Source organism: Beauveria bassiana, assembly GCF_000280675.1.
Source record: "Beauveria bassiana ARSEF 2860 unplaced genomic scaffold BBA_S00030, whole genome shotgun sequence".
Lineage (NCBI taxonomy): Eukaryota > Fungi > Ascomycota > Sordariomycetes > Hypocreales > Cordycipitaceae > Beauveria > Beauveria bassiana.
The window spans coordinates 168,449-185,405 of NW_007930865.1; the positions used below are offsets into that span (position 1 = coordinate 168,449).

The 16,957-nt window shown below is 53.7% G+C and overlaps 4 protein-coding genes across 4 annotated transcripts; 2 read left to right on the forward strand and 2 right to left on the reverse strand.

Annotated features, from left to right (window-relative positions):
• Positions 1-3,016: 3,016 nt before the first annotated feature.
• BBA_08041 (Optic atrophy 3) lies at positions 3,017-3,911 on the reverse strand (the record flags this gene model as incomplete). Its single annotated transcript, XM_008603138.1, has 2 exons — positions 3,017-3,748; positions 3,846-3,911. 2 exons carry the CDS (start codon positions 3,909-3,911, stop codon positions 3,017-3,019), a joined length of 798 nt encoding a protein of 265 aa, XP_008601360.1.
• Positions 3,912-4,393: 482 nt separating this feature from the next.
• BBA_08042 (serine/threonine-protein kinase plo1) lies at positions 4,394-7,500 on the forward strand (the record flags this gene model as incomplete). Its single annotated transcript, XM_008603139.1, has 3 exons — positions 4,394-4,726; positions 4,782-5,230; positions 5,277-7,500. The coding sequence occupies 3 exons, from the start codon at positions 4,394-4,396 to the stop codon at positions 7,498-7,500; spliced, it is 3,006 nt and encodes a 1,001-aa protein (XP_008601361.1).
• A 660-nt stretch (positions 7,501-8,160) lies between these two features.
• BBA_08043 (glycosyltransferase family 2) lies at positions 8,161-11,796 on the reverse strand (the record flags this gene model as incomplete). The annotated part of the gene is made up of 1 exon (XM_008603140.1): positions 8,161-11,796. One exon carries the CDS (start codon positions 11,794-11,796, stop codon positions 8,161-8,163), a length of 3,636 nt encoding a protein of 1,211 aa, XP_008601362.1.
• Positions 11,797-14,678: 2,882 nt separating this feature from the next.
• BBA_08044 (Sel1-like protein) lies at positions 14,679-16,734 on the forward strand (the record flags this gene model as incomplete). Its single annotated transcript, XM_008603141.1, has 2 exons — positions 14,679-16,446; positions 16,505-16,734. The coding sequence occupies 2 exons, from the start codon at positions 14,679-14,681 to the stop codon at positions 16,732-16,734; spliced, it is 1,998 nt and encodes a 665-aa protein (XP_008601363.1).
• Between the last annotated feature and the right edge of the window lie 223 nt (positions 16,735-16,957).

Sequence of the window (16,957 nt, forward strand, 5' to 3'; positions counted from 1 at the left end):
GGGTAGTATTCCTCGGTTCCAGGATAACAATGAGAAAGAATCAGGCTAATTTTCCCTCTGTGCCTTTTTTTAGCGTACAAACAGGTTCGGAGCGTATAGAAGCCGTCGTGCAACAAGCATTGGCGAAAGAAAGAAGAAGCGGCAGTTTTTTGGGCGCCGGGGGCTTTGTCATTCTATCACAGCCAGCCGCCTTGACACACACACACACACACGCACACACCCCTGGCAAATGGAGTTATTCTTGGCGAACTTTTAGCAGAACAAAGGGCAACAAGAAAAAGGGCCACTGACAGTAAAGACCGGGCGCGTACCGGTCCGGCGGCGGCGGCGGCGGCGGCGGCCAGCCATGAGGAATCGCTGCAGAAGAGTTGGAGGGGGTCATCACTAAAAGAGGTCGGTCGGGTCTCTTCAACAGAGAAAGCCACAAGGCCCCAAAAAAGAAAAGTTACAGGGCCTAAAGTCAGTTGGAGAGCGGGCCGGGGATGGGGCTTGCGTTAGGCGATGGGCGTTCCGGCGGTTACACGATGGGGACGGGACCAATCATGGGAACGGATGACGGTTGTAGCAGGGGGGGGAGGGGTGAGGAGCAAGGGTGTGTGTGTCGTGTGTGTTGCAAGGGTCAAGGGGGGGTAGTTTTTTTCCCCCTCTATTGTGTATATATTTGCACTTGCGAGGGCTGGCAACTGCATAGTTCTTTTTGGTGTGTCTATTGTATTTAAAGTAAGTATTGTATTTGTGAGTGGCTGCACAAGCACACCAGGCAATTTTGGGCCAAACAGCGATGCGACGGGGCATTTGATGAGGAAGAATGCAGCCTTTTTCTAGGTCTTATTGGTAAAAGATGAAAATGATTAAAAAGACCCCCTTCTTGGTCGTCATTTGGATTCCAATATGTAGGTACCGTGGGACGCTGCAACGTGCTCCTTTGCTTGCTTGCTCGCTGGCTTGCTAACTTCGACTTTGTTGGTAGCCGCCCACCCCTTCGCTCTGTGTACACGCTGTGCGCCCATTGTGACTTTTTTCTTTTCAGGCAGCATTGTTCAATCTTATTTCCCACCTCGGCTTATTTCTTCATCACCCCCGTTATCCGTCGTCTTGAGAATAATAAGAAAGAAAACGATCAAAACGGTATAAGGGGGGCCATTCTTTGATTCCCCCCGCCTTTGCTCCAATATACACCCTTTCGGCGGGCATGATGCATCCCACGTTTTTTCAATCAAGCCCAAGCCACACAAGCTTGCCCGTGTGTGCGGGGAGGGGGAAGGGAAGCAACAGCCGTGCCATCTTTTCTTTTAGATTAATCATCCTTTTTTTTCGGGTTGCTGCTACAAATGACTAGGGTGTGAACCACCGGCACGTCGCAACTTGCAAGAGGCTGCTGGCTGCGCATCCATCCATCCTGTTGTGACTTGTTGCGTGATGGCCTGCGCTTTTTTTTTTTTTTGTTTCTTATTATCAAGCCCAACCCCCCGTTCTCTGACAGGTTCTTTTCTTTGATGCGATTGATCTCTCGGGACGCCCTTTCTACGCAACATCAGAATTCTGTTACATTGGTCAAGTCGCACCGTAACGAAGGCGGCCGTCGTCTCATCTAGAAGGAGGTTGGAGAGGTTCATCGCAAGATTCAATTACTGCCACGGGAACAGAGGTGTGGAGGGGAGGGGGACAAGACGCAAGTAGCCGTGCCGTGCCCTGTCCTCCTTTTCCTTTTTTCTTTCTTTCGCTTCTTTTTCGGATAAAACGGACGCTGATATAGCCGCCCGCCACAAGTGCCGAAAGGAGCCTGTGTACGGATCATAGCCCAAAACTTGCCCCGTGTGCTTTGCCCTCGGTCGCGCCGCCCACCGAACCATATCGTGGCCGCACGTGGCTATTGCTCATCGTAGGTGGCCACGGCGTTGCTTGCGCAATGCCAGCAAGCAATCGCATGACTTTTGTTCGCCCAGGCCAGTCGGCCAGTCACCGCCCATTTCCCACCGATCAACCTAGTCTCGGTAGTTTCTTGGTATCATGCAATTCTTATTCGCATGAATCAGATACCGCTGGGATCAAAAAGGCCAAGAAAAAGAGAACTGAAAAACTCTCCCCGACCCCCCCGAGTAGAACGTTTTCCCCTCTTTTCTTTTCGCGAATCAATGACTGTATGCAAGCCACCGTCACCATCAATGCCCGATTGGGAAGTCCAGCGGCTGTGCGACGCTCGCCATTGGTCGGCACTCGACATTCTCCACCGACCAGTTGATCCCCAGCGAAACCCGATTCACCTCTTAAATCTCTCCATCATCCTTTCGCCTCTTTTTTTTCAAAGCCCTTGTAGCGGAGGCTGGTGTCTGAGATGTGATTGGATTTACATAGTGGCGTCTTGCATTTGACTACTGATAAGTGGCCGAGCTATTGCAGTCTTGGCTTTTTTTCCTTTACTTGTACGTGAATGGAGGATTTTTCATTGTTGCGACGGCGGGGGGCGCCCAAGAAGTTGCATGCAGCCCGCGTGGAACCTATATTCTTTTTATCCTTTTTTAGACTCGCATTAAAACTTGCGCTTCTCTTCTTCTCCATCACATGAGGGGGGAAAAAGCTGAATCGGGCCGTGGGAAAGAAGAGAATGTGACTGCTCGTCTGATTGATGATGCCGCCTTCGGTAGTTGTTGCAGCTGTCCTACCTGGATGGTCCACCACCAACCACTGACAGCGCAGATCGGGACGGGACCCTGCTAGATCTTGTGTCACCACACGCAGCATACGGATGTACATTCGTCGTCTCCATAGCACATGTTTCTCTTTTTTGTTCTCTTCTTTTTGGTTTTTGTTCTGCATTTATTACTTTTTTACAATGACATGAAACAGAGTAGATGTTAAATGGCCGCTTCTAATCTGATTTTGCGGGAGAGTTGGGTGATTTTACCCTCTATAGATATGTGTGTTATTATACAGATATACACTTCCCAAACGCCAACATGCCAAGGGACAAGAACATGGACAAATCTGCAGAGTCCCGAAAAGTCCGTCTTTACAATTACCCTGTCGGAGCTGCTTCCTGCAACGACGGCGACAGCGGCTTCTCAGATTTCGGTTCCTGCAACGATGGCAACAGCGGCTTCTTGGTCTTCGGATCCTGCAGCGACCGCAGCGCCGTCTCCAGCGCCTCAAGCCTCTGCCGGTGCCTCTCCTCGGCCTCGCGCAGCGCCTCGTCGCCCGCCTCGACGCGCCGCGCCAGCTCCTCGATGCGCTCCTTGTTGCTGTCTGGCTTCTGCTGCGCGCGCCAGTACTCGTACAGGATCAGTGCGACCGCCACCCCCAAGATGAATGTGTCGCCTATCACGTCGGCAAACAGGTCCACGGCCTTTTCCTCGGGTAACGCGCGAAATTTGCGTGTCCAAATGTTTTGAAACGGCTGCCTCCTTGGTTTTTGCGATTGCTTTGCAGTCGTCGTCCCCTTTGTCGTCGTCCCTGTTGTCGTCGTCCCTGTTGTCGTCGTTCCCTGTGTCGTTGTCGTCGTCGAAGTCGTCGAAGTCGTTCCGCTGGCTTTTTTGCGCTCCTTTTCCCGCTCCTTTTCCTCCTCGCGTCGCGTCTGCGCTTCCGTCTTGACCGTTGGCGCCTCCGCCTTTTCCTTGGCGCGCCGCTCCGCCTCGACGTCCCGAAGTAGCGCCACCGACATTCTCATATTCAACTGGTGCATCATCTGGCCGTAGCGAGCGGCAAAGGCGCGGAAGCGCGCATGGTCGTGGGCTTGCTTCTTGATGTGATTCTGCCAGATTGTCTTCAGTCAGCAATTGCGCGTAGTCTGCGGGGTTTAAAAAGCGCCGGTGACACAAGTAGCGAGAGGTCGCCAAGGAGAAACTTACAGCACCATATTTGGAAACGTGCCTCAGAAACAGTGCTCCGAGCTTGAATAGCGGCAATGGCACCATTGTCGAATGTCGTCACCGAATTCTTCAGCGAATTCCTCAGCGAAATGCAACAATTTCATCGTCAAACAGGCGTAGTCATCTCTCAAAAGTGGGGCTCTTCGACCTGCCAGCTGCTCACCATTTCAACGACGTCTGGTCTCCACATACTTTGCATCTGACCAATCACACATCTCCAATTCCGTTGCCAACAGCAACCAAAATGTCAGAAAAGTACACAAACCACGGGGCAACCACTGCAGCTATGGACGGGCTTCTAGAGCACCAGCCCGTCACGATCCACAGAGTCATCTTCTAGACTTTTTATCTTTCCCCATCTTGCTTCAGCGCTTGTTTGACAGTCTTTTTCTGTTTTGAACCTTCTTTTTGCCGCCTTCCCCCCTTCCCGGTGCGACGTATGCCACTTGCTCGTGCCTCTACAACAGCTGTTTGAACGAGAAGCAAACCGATAACGACGACATCGCTCCCCGCAACAAGCGCCAGTCATGGCTCATCGGCTCGCCGCTAGGGGCGCCGACCTCGAGGCATTGTCGCCTCGTGATGCCAATGCTCAGCGCATGCCCAAGCACGCCGATGTCAAGACCAAGACAGCCGCCCAGCTCAAGGCCGCCAAGGACAAGGAGCACCCGCCGCCGCCGCCGCCCGAGGTCTTGGAGCCCTCATCCAGCGAGCGGCCTAACGGGGCCATCTACCAGACAGGCAAGCTGCTCGGCAAGGGTGGCTTTGCCATCTGCTACACCGGTCACCTGCAGCCCTCCAACAAGGTCTACGCCCTCAAAATTGTCAAGAGTCATATGCCGCCCAAGATGGAGCAAAAGGTACGTCCCGTCTCGAGTCGTCACCACAAGGCAACAAGCATTGACCGATATCCAGTTCCAAACCGAGCTCCAAATACACTCCAAGATGAAGCACAAGAATATCGTCCAATTCTGGCGCGCCTTTTCGTTTCAGAATAGCACGTACCTCGTCCTCGAGCTCTGCCCCAACGGCTCGCTCATGGACATGGTCAAGCGCCGCAAGGGATTGACGGAGCCCGAAGTCCGGTTTTACTCGGTGCAGATTGCCGGCGCCATCAAATATATGCACAGCAAGGGCATTATCCACAGAGACTTGAAAATGGGCAACATCTTTCTGGATGCTCAAATGAATGCTAAAATTGGCGACTTTGGTCTTGCTGCGCTCCTTGTTACGGGCAGGGACATGCACACCATCCGTCGCACGACACTTTGTGGAACTCCAAACTACATTGCGCCTGAGATTCTCGAAAAGGGCAAAAAGGGCCACGATCACATGGTTGACATATGGTCTCTAGGCATCATCATGTGAGCCCTCTCATCTCATTGACACCCGGCTATGCTAATTTTCTAGGTTTGCCATGTTTACTTCCAAGCCACCTTTCCAATCATCCACTACAGATGAAATCTACCGTCGCGCAAGAGAGCGCGACTATGAATGGCCCGTCAATGACGCTACACGCTACATCAGTGAGGAGGCCAAGGATCTCGTAGCCACCATGCTGGAGGACGCCGACCAACGGCCCGAACCAGACACCATAATTCAACACCCCTTCTTCACAATTGGCTTCACACCAAGAGAGTCGGAAATGAGCTCCCGCTTACGTGAAATGGCCCCTGATAGGCAAGAATTCTACGGCCGTCTGCCCTCGGCCATGCGCACACAATCCATGCGAAATCTCAAAGATCTCTGCCGCGAATCCGGCATTGGCACCCTGTCGCATGTTCAAGTTCTTCATACGCAAATTTGGAAGGAGATGGCTGCCGAGGAAAAGGCTGGCCTCACCCCCGTCATTCCTTTAGCCGAAGACATCGTCTATACGCCATTTGATGACTGGATCAAGGAGCAGCAGCAACTACGCCTGAAACAGTCTGTATCTGCGCCAACGATGGTTGCACCCACAACTGCACCCGAAAAGACGAGTCTTCTCCGTCAGCCTCCTCAGAGTTTTGCTGCTCAACAAAGAGCCCAAAACCGGCCATCTATTGCACCGCCAGCAAAACCCATCTCTACAGAGGCATCCTCGCAAAGCACTCGGGTCAGGCGCGCGGAATCTATTTCTACAGAGGCACATTCACAAAGCACTCGGGTCAAGCGGGCCGAATCCATTCCTGCAGAGGCACCCTCACAAGGCACTCGGGTCAAGCGTACAGATTCGTTGGCACTGCGTCCCAAGGAGGCGCCCGATTCCATCAGAAGCGTGCGCCCGGCGATACGCACCGCCCTTCCTTCTATCCGCTCAGCACCAAACATTCATCTTGTCGAGCGCTCAGCTACTCTGACAGCTTCGGCATCCGCAAGTCTAGGCCACTCGCGGCAAAACTCTGACTCCATCCATACCACCACTCTTTTCAGTCCTTTGGAGAAGCTCACTCAAGTCGCTGGCACCAACCCCGATGTCGTGCTCGAACGCCTTCGCAGGTTAGAGACTGAGCTGGAGCGTGCCCTCAACGCGCGCTCTATGGCCATCATCTCTTCCAAGACAGTCACGCCCTCACCACCGCACATTGTGGTCAAATGGGTAGACTACACCAACAAGTTTGGTCTTGGCTATATCCTCAACGATGGCGGTGTCGGTTGTATTCTTCGTGACATTCCCACCACCGAAGGCAGCAAGACTGCCCTTCTTCCTCCTGCCGGCGTCTTCATCCGCGGCGCCGAGAGACATATTCTTCGGCGCCAAGACGAATCATACCCCGAGAGAAACCAGCCGGTCCCCATGTCCCAGTCGATTACCTTTTTCGAAAACAAGGGCGAGGCTGGTCTGACCGAAGTCTCGCTATCGCCCGAGCAGTTTCGCGTAGCGGTCAATGAAGACGGCACGGCGGGCAAGATGAACCCGGGCCGCGACATTTACCAGCACAGAAAACGGGAGCGCATCATTTTGTGGAAAAAGTTTGCCAACTACATGATTGCCTATGGACGCGACGAAGCCATTGCCGAGGAACCTGCTGCCAAGAGCCAAAAGGCCACACCTTCTGAGCTCGTCACGTTCTACCAGCGCTTTGGCGACGTAGGCTGCTGGGCCTTTTGCGACGGCCACCTCCAGTTCAACTTTCCAGACCACACCAAAATTGTGCTCGATGCCACGGGGACGTGGTGCCACTTTTGGCACCTGCCCCAGGACGCGGCTGAGCGCCTCGCCGAGACGGGCACAATTGGCGCCGCGGCCCTCGACGACCGCGCAACGCTCTCGTATCCGTTGCAGACGCTGCTCAACTTTCAGGCGCCCGCCCGCGCGACAATGGCCGTTAACTCGACGCGGTCGACCAGGAAGCGACCCGAGATTGACCCGGAGCTGCAGGGCATCCCCGCCGCCAACGATTTCCGCCGCAAGATTGACTTTATCCGCACCGTCGTCAAGGAGTGGGTTTCGAATGGCGGGCTCGGCAACAGCTCCATGGCGCGCGAACGGCGCCTCCGGTGGCGCGGACATCGCGAGACTATTCACAGCACGGCGCCGCAAAAGCACGTCTGGGTCACGATTGGCGCGCGATGGGGTGACCAGCGCATATCTACCTTTGTTGACCCCCTCAGGCCGTGGGAACTAGGCGCCGAGGTCGAGGCCAAAAAGTGATGACGGATGATGATACCCCCCTAATGAATGTCTTTCGTAGCCGGCGTACATGTCATGACTATAATATATTTCGTCTTCTTTTTTTTCCGACTTTGTCTTGTAATCTGACAGAACTGCCTTCCGTTTGTGCTGTAGACTTTATATATCGCCCCTTGTGTAGAGCCTTTCCTATATTTGCAGTCTAACATTACTCTTAACAAATGCCAAGTATTACGAAATGTAGTCAGTCGACTTTGCGAGGTTGTGTAGTAGGAAAAGCGCAACGAAAAGGAACAGAGCAGTCATACAAATAATGAAATTGTTGTCGTCATGTGTGCAGAATAAAATATTGGAATACATAGATATGTATATAGATATATATATACTTGTATACAGTACGGTCTTGGCTGTGCTTGGCTTATTAACAGAACAAAAAATAAAGACTATCCAGACGCCGCTGAGTTTGTAAAGGTAGCATAAAAATATACCAAAGCCACCCCCCTCTTGAAATCAGCAAATTACAATGTTCTTGTCTGTGTGTGTAAAAAAATGATCCGGAAGCGTCAAATGAAAAAGATATAAAGAGAAAAGGCGCCCATACTAGTAATAGAACCACCCGGCATCAGAAAAAGCGTCAGCAAGTCTACGTGCAACTCGAAGCCATCATGCTTGGACGAAGGTCTACGCATCCGAATAATAGTCTTCATGGCCCGCCGCCGGCGGCAGCGCCCAGCCGCCCGTCGACGTCAGGTTGTCGCGGGAGCTCGACGCCCAGTACGCACCCTTGGAGCGCTTCTCACGTTCAAACTCGGCCCAGCGCTTCATGGTAATCTTGGAGCTGTCAAACTCGCCGGCGGCCTCGTGGCCCGACTTGCCCTTGACCTCGCCGTCCGTCTTGCGCGTCTCGCCCCACGAGAAGTCGTCAAACTTCCAGAACGCGTACGTGGGCAGCACAAAGTTCCAAATGGGCAGCGAGACGAGGTAGATGAGCATCCAGGCGACGTATGACAATGAGTGCGCCGTGACAATAATCAGCGCGCCGGGGAGGCCGAGAATGAGGCCGAGCAGCACGAGCGGAATGATTTGCACGGGTTGATGGATGATCGAGGTGATGACGACGTAAAAGGTAAAGGCAATGGCGGCGGGCAGGACAAGTGTGCCAACGAGCTCGACAAAGATAATAAACTGCATGGAGAAGCAAAAGGTACCGCAGAGGTCACGGACAAGAACGAGCTCCATAAGGTTGTGCACGGTTGAGTTGATCCAGCGACGGCGCTGGGAGAGCAGAACCATGAACTCGTCAGGGACGGTCGTCTTGCAGACGGCCTGCGGCACGAAAATTTGTTTGCGCTTCGGAAATGTGCGCAGCATCAGAGTTGTCAGGTAGCGATCCTCGCCCAGCAGGTACAGGTTCTTCTCGTGCAGAGTCTCAACCACATTCTCCGAGTAGTGCTCGACCACGTCGGGGTTGGCCAGGATGGGCACCCAGTAGTTTTGGCCGCCTTTGGGCGCCTTGATACGGTACATGCAGAAACAGCCGGGCAGACAGGTGACACCACCAAACACAGATTCAAACGACTTGGCGAGGTGGTGTGAGATAAAGTACTCAAAGACCTGGATGGCAGAAACCCAGCTGGCGCGCTTGTTGGCAATTTTGGTCTCGCCGCAGAGACCCATAATCTCCGGATCTTTGACCATGGCCGACACCATGTGCGTCAGGCTGTCGGGAAAGACCTTGGTGTCGGCGTCGACCATGAGCACTATCTCGTAGTAGTCGGGCGATATACCAGTCACCTTCCACAAGCCGTTGAACATTTCGTACTCAAGCTCCGTCATCCGCTCGTCAAACATGACTTTCTGCAAAAATGACATAAGGATAATCTGACTGTCACGCTTACCACGATTACCGGCCTTGGAACCACCAAACTCGGCGGGCGTGCCGCACTTGACAATCACCATCATGGGGACTCGCTGCTGGCGCTCCTGAGGGATGCGCGAGTTGGCACCATAGTCATAAAAGCCGCAGTGCACCTTGGCCATGTTGTGTCGCTTGGAGCCGCTAGCTACAGCGACATAAGAGAATGGCTGAACGAGCTCTGGCGGCGTGGTGTGGTCCTTGAGCATGGACAAACAGGCGTCCGGGGTAGACACTGATTCGCCCTTGCCCTTGATGATGCCATCGCAAATTACGAGAATGACCTTGTGGCTGTTGGGATAATCGGTCATGGCAATCGAGTCGAGAGTGGTACGAATGCCTTCTGCACCCTCGGAATAGGCAGTGACCAGACACATAGTGTGGGCAAGGGGGAAGCCAAAAGGCATCCAATCAGAGGGTGGTTGGGGAACAACAGAGTCATGGATGAAACCCGCGGGACCAGGTCCATCGGTCGAGGTGGTGTTGCCGTAGGGTTCTGAGCGGAGGAAGCTGGCGCGACTGTCGTTGCTTTGTTTATAGACAGAGTTTGGCTGGAGCAGTGCGCTGCCGCCTTGGCTGGACATGGTGGTAGGGAGACGGCCGCGGGCGTTGGAACTGCGCTCGCCAGGATTGATAGCAGAGAAACGAGAGGTGGTTGGGAGAAATGTGGAAGCGCGCTTGCTATTGCGATCGGAACCGGCTGCGGTACTGCCGAGTTCGCCGGGGAGACGCGCTGGTGCACGGTAGATATCTTCGGACCAATCTTCAATCTGCTTGTTGCGCTTGCGGCGGTCGGAGCTTTGCGAGGTTTTGTGGGCGGCATAGGTACGGCTGATGAACCACTGAAAGACTAGGGCGAGGGAGAATCGGGCGACAACGACGGACAGGATCAAGGCCAACGCGCAGTAGAGCACAACCTTGGAAGCGATGCAGCCAACAGTTTCAGTGTCGACGGAACCAACCTTGATAATCTCCTCGAAACACTGGGCGTACTTTTTGTCCTCGGAGCTCTGGAATAGGCGAGTGACATCGCGGCCACGGACAGCCTTGTTGAAGGGAGAATTGGTGTCGCGAAGCTCCTTGAAACGGTCGGGAATGCGAACCTGAGTTTCGTTGAACCAATTGAGAACGTTGAGATCGAGAACATTGCCGGAGTACACTATCAGGTTGCGCGAGCTGTTGCGAATATCTTGCCAAGAAAAGTAGACATCGGCGGCACCCTTGAGCCCCTTGTAGAAAGCGTTGCGTGCGGGGTTGGAGGTGTGGCAGGCGTAGCCAAGATAGTAGGGGATCGTCAGGTTGGGTTGCGTCGAGCCATCCTGGTTGGTCGTGGTACATGGAAAGTACCAGGCAAGGTCGCCGTTGGCGTTGGTAGGGACATCAGAGTCTGGTGCGGCAGTAATGATGTTCTTGCAGGCACCGTTGACGTTTTGGAATAGGAAGCTTCCGTCCTGGCCGGTGTGCTTTTCGGGCAAATCGTACAAGACATTGGCGCCGGTGCCGTCCTGGCGGCGAGGAATGCCCTCGGCAACGGGGTGGTGCGACTCGGACAGATCGTAGGCGACACCGTGGAAAATCATGTAGCCGCCCGAGACCCTGTTGTTGCGGAGGCGGATGGGAGGAGCGCTGCAGACAGCGGCAGTGAAACCAAAGGTGAGAAAACCAACGACGGCCATGATCATGAGAATAATGCTAATCAAGCCCATCTTCTCACGCCAAGCGCGCTGTTGGGCCTTGGCAGGCATGCCGCAGCAACGCAGTATGAAGGCGGGACACCAAAAGGTAACAAGAGAGCAGTAGACGTTCCAGATGGTTGGGGGACGCAGCTTGTCCTCTACAGCTTTGTGTTTGCGCCTGGGCTTGATCTTGCTCTCTTTGACAATCTTTCCATGCCTACCGCGGCGAGGTGGCCGGGGTGGGCTCGATTTTTCTTGAGCACGGGTCTTATTCTCCTTGGAATTCTCCGAGACGGTCTCATAGGCGTGGGAGCCGCCGGATCGTTCCGTGGTGGTGTCGAAGTTCTCGAGGAGAGGATCATTGCCGGTGGAGGACGGCAGAACATTCATTCGAGCGGAATGCTTATGGTAGTGGTAGTTGCGATGGTCCTTGTCGATGCGGTTGCGCTCAGGGCGAATCAGGCTGCGTTTTCGCGAGATGTGGTCTTCGGGTTGCGGTGAGCTGCTGCCCTGGAGAGGCGCGGTATCGGGATTGTTATTAGGGTTGGAAATGGTTTCGGCAAAGGATGAGGTAGATTTGCCACGGCGACGACGATCTTTGGCAGGTACATCGACGGTGTGAAATTCGCCTGTTTCGATGTCGACAGCCCGATGCCGCCGCGAGCTGGAGTTTCGATAGCCTTTGGCCTTGGGCGACTCTTGCCCGGGCCTCTGTGGGAGCGACATTGTTTATAGGCTCATGAATGCAATATAAAAATGCGGACAATAAGATGATAAGCAGAAAGACGAGCAAAGGAAAATCAAGTAAATAAACGAGTGATGCTCTGCTGGTTATGCAGAGTTTGTGGAGTTTGTGTTGTCAGGAAAAGGGAGACGGGCCATGTGCCCCCGCTGACATGGACACAATGTACGGCGTGCATGTACCCCGAAGTAGCGAGTTTAGGGGTGCGCTAGATGGCGTCACTAAGGGCGAGGTTCGTGTGCTGGAAAGAATAAATACAGTGCTTATGATTGGCGGATGTGTTAATATGGGTTTTGGAGGTACATTAAGTTACTTGGTTGTCCAGGCGACCAGGGTTTGGCTGCCTAACAAGTACGGGAACAACGGTCAACTTTGGATACCATGTTCAGAAAGTTTGGAGTGTAGAAATAGTTGATTTCGATGACCTGTTGAATAGAGCCTCGATTCTCCTTGTCAAAATAGGCGACAAACATTTTCTAGCGTGTTGCATAGGCCATTGTCTTCGGGACAGGAATGCAGGTGGACCTCGATCAAGCAGACCTCAGTGTCACGTATCACGATGCACAGTTGGCAATTGACAGCTATTTAGCACACGGCGTCTCGGCCGCGTCTCGAAATATTTTTTCGCCGATAGTTGGCGGTGGCATCAGCGCAAAGGCTTGACGCCATGACAGACAGGATGAAACAATACAGGGCATCAGCCATGCTTCAGCGCCGTCGTCAAGGCTGGCACGGCTGGTATAGGGTGGGTGTCTCACGCAAGCGCGGATCTGGCTCAAGATCTATTCCTACGGGAATGGCGATAATAAGAGGCCGATGACGGACATGCAGGGTAATAAATGCAGAGAAGACGTGCTTGCGAGATGTGACAAAGACAGTACACCAGTGCGCAGACAGTGATACAGCGTCTTAGAAATAGTCTCTCGGTTACGATGGATGGAGGTTCATCTAGTCATGGGACGCTAAGAACAGTTTCAGGCCAAGATACGAACGGCCACGTGAGTGGAGCAGAGGACCACAGAGGCTAGAAAAAAAGAAGCAGAAGAAAAAAAAGGGAGAAAAGCGACATGACTCTGTGGGAGACTGAAACTAATAAGCCTTGGCTGGTAGAGTATGCTTGTTGCGGGTTGCGGGTTGTGAGTTGCTCGGGCGTAGCTGTCTGTGTCCAGGCGAAGCGGACCAACGACAAGATCTAAAAGTTGACATGACCCTGGCAATCTGGCTATTTTATGCAAGTCAGCAATGCAACCATGCGACTCGAATAATGACTATTGGTGCTGTTGGATTGATGGTCGCTTGGGCGCAAGATGGAGCGTCGTTCATCTTATAATGGATCATACGGGCCCGCAGTGCTTGGCGACAGTGTCTGGTGGGAGAAAATGACGGCATAGGGATGCAGGAATACGAGAGACGGGGCACTGCCGAGGTGAAAGTAGTGTTTCGGGAAATGACGAGATTATCGATGGCATTGTGTTTTGTCGTAGGATGCTTTCACGCTGGAAAATTGCATGTTGGCAAGACAGTCGAAGGTGGTTGATGCTGGGTTGAGTAGGGATAATAGGGGCCAAGAAGACGCTAAGAAAACGGCGCGGAGCGATGTGGTGCGAGGAAATGAGATTTTTTGGTAGTTTTGATTGGGTTGGAGAGGCCGTGATGCGGCTGTGATGCGGCTGATTCGATAGAGCAGCCAAGGCTGACCGAGGGTCGAGGGAAGAATTCTGCAGAAGCATGGTCGTGACTCCTGAGTGGCTGATGAGTGAGGCTCAGCGGCAAAGGCCCCTGCCGCCAACGTCACAACGGGACAGGTGGTACAGCATGATGCATGATGGGAATGATGGCCAACTATAAATATTGTCGGAATTGATCATGGCTCGTTTCGTTATATTTCATCTAGATATCATAATCTGCACCGTAATAATACCTAATTGTAAGACGAGCAGACAGGGCCCATAGGATCAGCTGCCACCCGTGACCCGCCGAGCAAGTAATCCGTAGGCAGGACACCTTTTTTACTTGGGATACCTATCCAACCTGGTATGCTGCCTGCAGGACGGACCAGCTCAGCTAGGGCAGACCGAAGGCCAGATTCAGAACGAACAATAAATTCTTGTTGCAGTCATTCATTCAGCCGTCTACAAAGTGACACTATCGGTTCAGCTATCCATTTACATCCAGCCAGCCATTCAGCCAAAGCCCAGCCACAATACGCACACCGTCACTCACTGGACCGCTAAAGCACTGCAACCCCCACCCTGCAAAGCCCTGAACCCGCCGTAATACCTGGTCGGTGGATTCCCCCATTTGGGCGCTAACTTGAAGGGCAGGCACTTGCACCAGCACGCAACAGCCTTTGCCTGCCTACCTCTGTAGGTAGGTACCTACAGACTGGAGGACCCTGGCTGCACAGTACCTTCCAGCTGCAAGGAACCTCAACCAACGTAGCAGATTACACTAAGAATACCTGCGATGGAAGCAAGTCGGTCTGTTCTGTACCTACATACCTGCCCACGCTACCACTCTGCTAACAGGCAGCTAACTACGGTAGGTACCTACCTAAGTTAGCTTGCTTGTCCACCGACAACTGTTTACGTCTCCCTTGTCCGCATCTCCCGACCGACCCTCCCCAGCCCTCATCATCGCTGTTGTCTCTCGCTAGGGTTCTTTTTTCCTTTCCGCTATCCATCATCGTCTCCTTTTTGGATTTCTTTCTCATTTTCTTCTTGTTCATCGTTAAATATCATACTTTCTCTATATTCTCTTCTCTCACCCCACATCCCACCATCCCCCAGGCCGCTGGCCGTTTTCTTCTTCTACTCCAACGTCCAACGGCGGATTCACTGCAGGCTCAGAGTTTCCAATATACATTATGGCTGCCGTCACCACCTCGCCTCCTACCTCGCCGCCGCCTGCAGGAAAACAGTTTCCGCCTGCGCCATTGTCCGTCGGAAGCTCTGCCAAGCTTCGCGACGCTCCCATCTCCCCCGTCCGAGTCAACTTTCAGGACCATGCATGGCCCACGCCCTCGAATGCCAACATCGAAGATAGTGCCGACCATGCCCCTCACAAGCAGCTCACCGACATGTCTCTCGACACAAAATTTGTAGACGACACTATTCCCGCCCATCCGCGCCTCCAGGAAGCCCACCGCAGCTCTCGCGAATCCGACGAATCCAACACCACCTCGCATGCCCCTGCTTCGCTTCAGTCTTCGGCGCCCACCAGCACCAGCTCCCTCTCCGCCACCCGAGAGACTCCAGACTGCGCTCCCCTCGAGGACTCCTCTGCCGCCTCGGTCACCGAAGATGTCATCCCGCGCAACCAGTCGGTTCCTCTTTTCCAGTATCACCACCAGCAAGACGCTGGCTCTGATCCTAGCGCCACTTCGACACCAGATCTGCTCGACAATGGCGCGCACATTCGCCGCCACCTCACCCCCACCATGCAGGCCATGCGGCGAACCTCGATGCCTCGGCCGCACTCCTCGTACTCGGTCTACTCAGAATTTGGGCCTCGCGGCCTCTCCCCTGGTTTAATACCGGGCAGCCCTCACGCGCGCCCGCCCTCTGGACAGTCGAGAAAGTCGCCCGATCACCGTCACTCTACGTATGCCGAGCTTCTCAACGTTCCATACCCTCAGCAAGCACCCGCACCTCTGACTTGGGACAATTCCAACTTGCGAAATGTCGTTGGTAATAATGCCTCGCTGCTCAGCGCTCAAAAGACGCTGGAAATGTATCGCCAAAACGTCAAGAAGACAACCGACGTGTCCATTCAGTACTCCTTTGCTGTCTTTCTCATCTCAACCGCCCAAGAACAGGGTCTGGACTGGACTGATCCCAAGAAGAAGCTAACCCCCCACCGTGATCTTGATAGCCCGGTTGTCGAGGTCTCAGTAGCATCCCCCGTCGAGCTTGTTCGCGAAGCCAAGCAGATACTTCAGCGCCTCGCTAATAACGGCTACCCCTTTGCCCAATACTACCTCGCTGATGGTTATGCTTCGGGCCTCTTCAACAAGGGCAAGCCTGATTACAACTCGGCCTTTTCACTCTTTGTCCTCGCGGCCAAGCACGGCCACGCCGAGTCGGCCTACCGAACGGCCCTCTGCTACGAGTTTGGCTGGGGCTGCCGCAAGGATGCCGCCAAAGCTGTCCAGTTTCTGCGATCTGCCGCCTCGAAAAGCCATCCCGGTGCCATGACACGCCTCGGCAAGGCCTGCTTGTCTGGCGATCTCGGTGAGAAGCGATATCGCGAGGGAATCAAGTGGATGAAGCTCGCCACCGAAGCCGCCGATACACAATACAACGCCGCTCCGTACCAGCTTGGTTGCCTGTATGAGACGGGCTACGGCGACGATATTTTTCAAGATCCAAGCTACGCCGCCGAGCTTTTTACGCAGGCCGCTGACCTGGGACACCCAGAGGCCAACTATCGCATGGGCGAGGCCTACGAGCATGGGCTGCTCAATTGTCCCAAGGATCCAGCATTGAGTGTGCATTTCTACACGGGAGCCGCTGAACGTGGCCACGCCGCCGGTATGATGGGTTTGTGTGCGTGGTACATGGTAGGAGCTATTCCCATATTAGAAAAGGATGAAGAGGAGGCGTATGAGTGGGCAAGAAGATCAGCAGAGCTGGGTATGTTGCGAAAGCTCCTGAAAACATTGCAGAAGAGGGATGCTAATACCACGTCTAGGTTTTGTCAAGGCTCAGTATGCCGTGGGGTACTTTTTGGAAATGGGCATTGGATGCCGGAGAGACATTCTCGAGGCCAACGTGTGGTATGTCCGGGCGGCGGACGCGGGCGACGAGCGGGCTAAGCAGCGGCTGGCGGTTATTCAGGCGGCGATTCACGGGGGTAAGCCTATGGAGGTAGCGCCGCGCAAGGGCGGGAAAAAGGACGATAAGGACTGCATCGTCATGTAGGATACGAGGAAGAAACTAATAGCATTTTGATTTAGCATCTTTTACTTTTAGCGACCAAACGCTATATTAATACATCATGTTAATATATTCATCTCAGATTCTCAGGTAAATACATTAATACTTCAATTTGTCGTGGGGTGCAGATGACATGGGGCTGGCTGGCTGGTGGATGCATATCGCCGTCGTGGTATATGCCACCCCGCTCATGTGGCTGCGACAGACG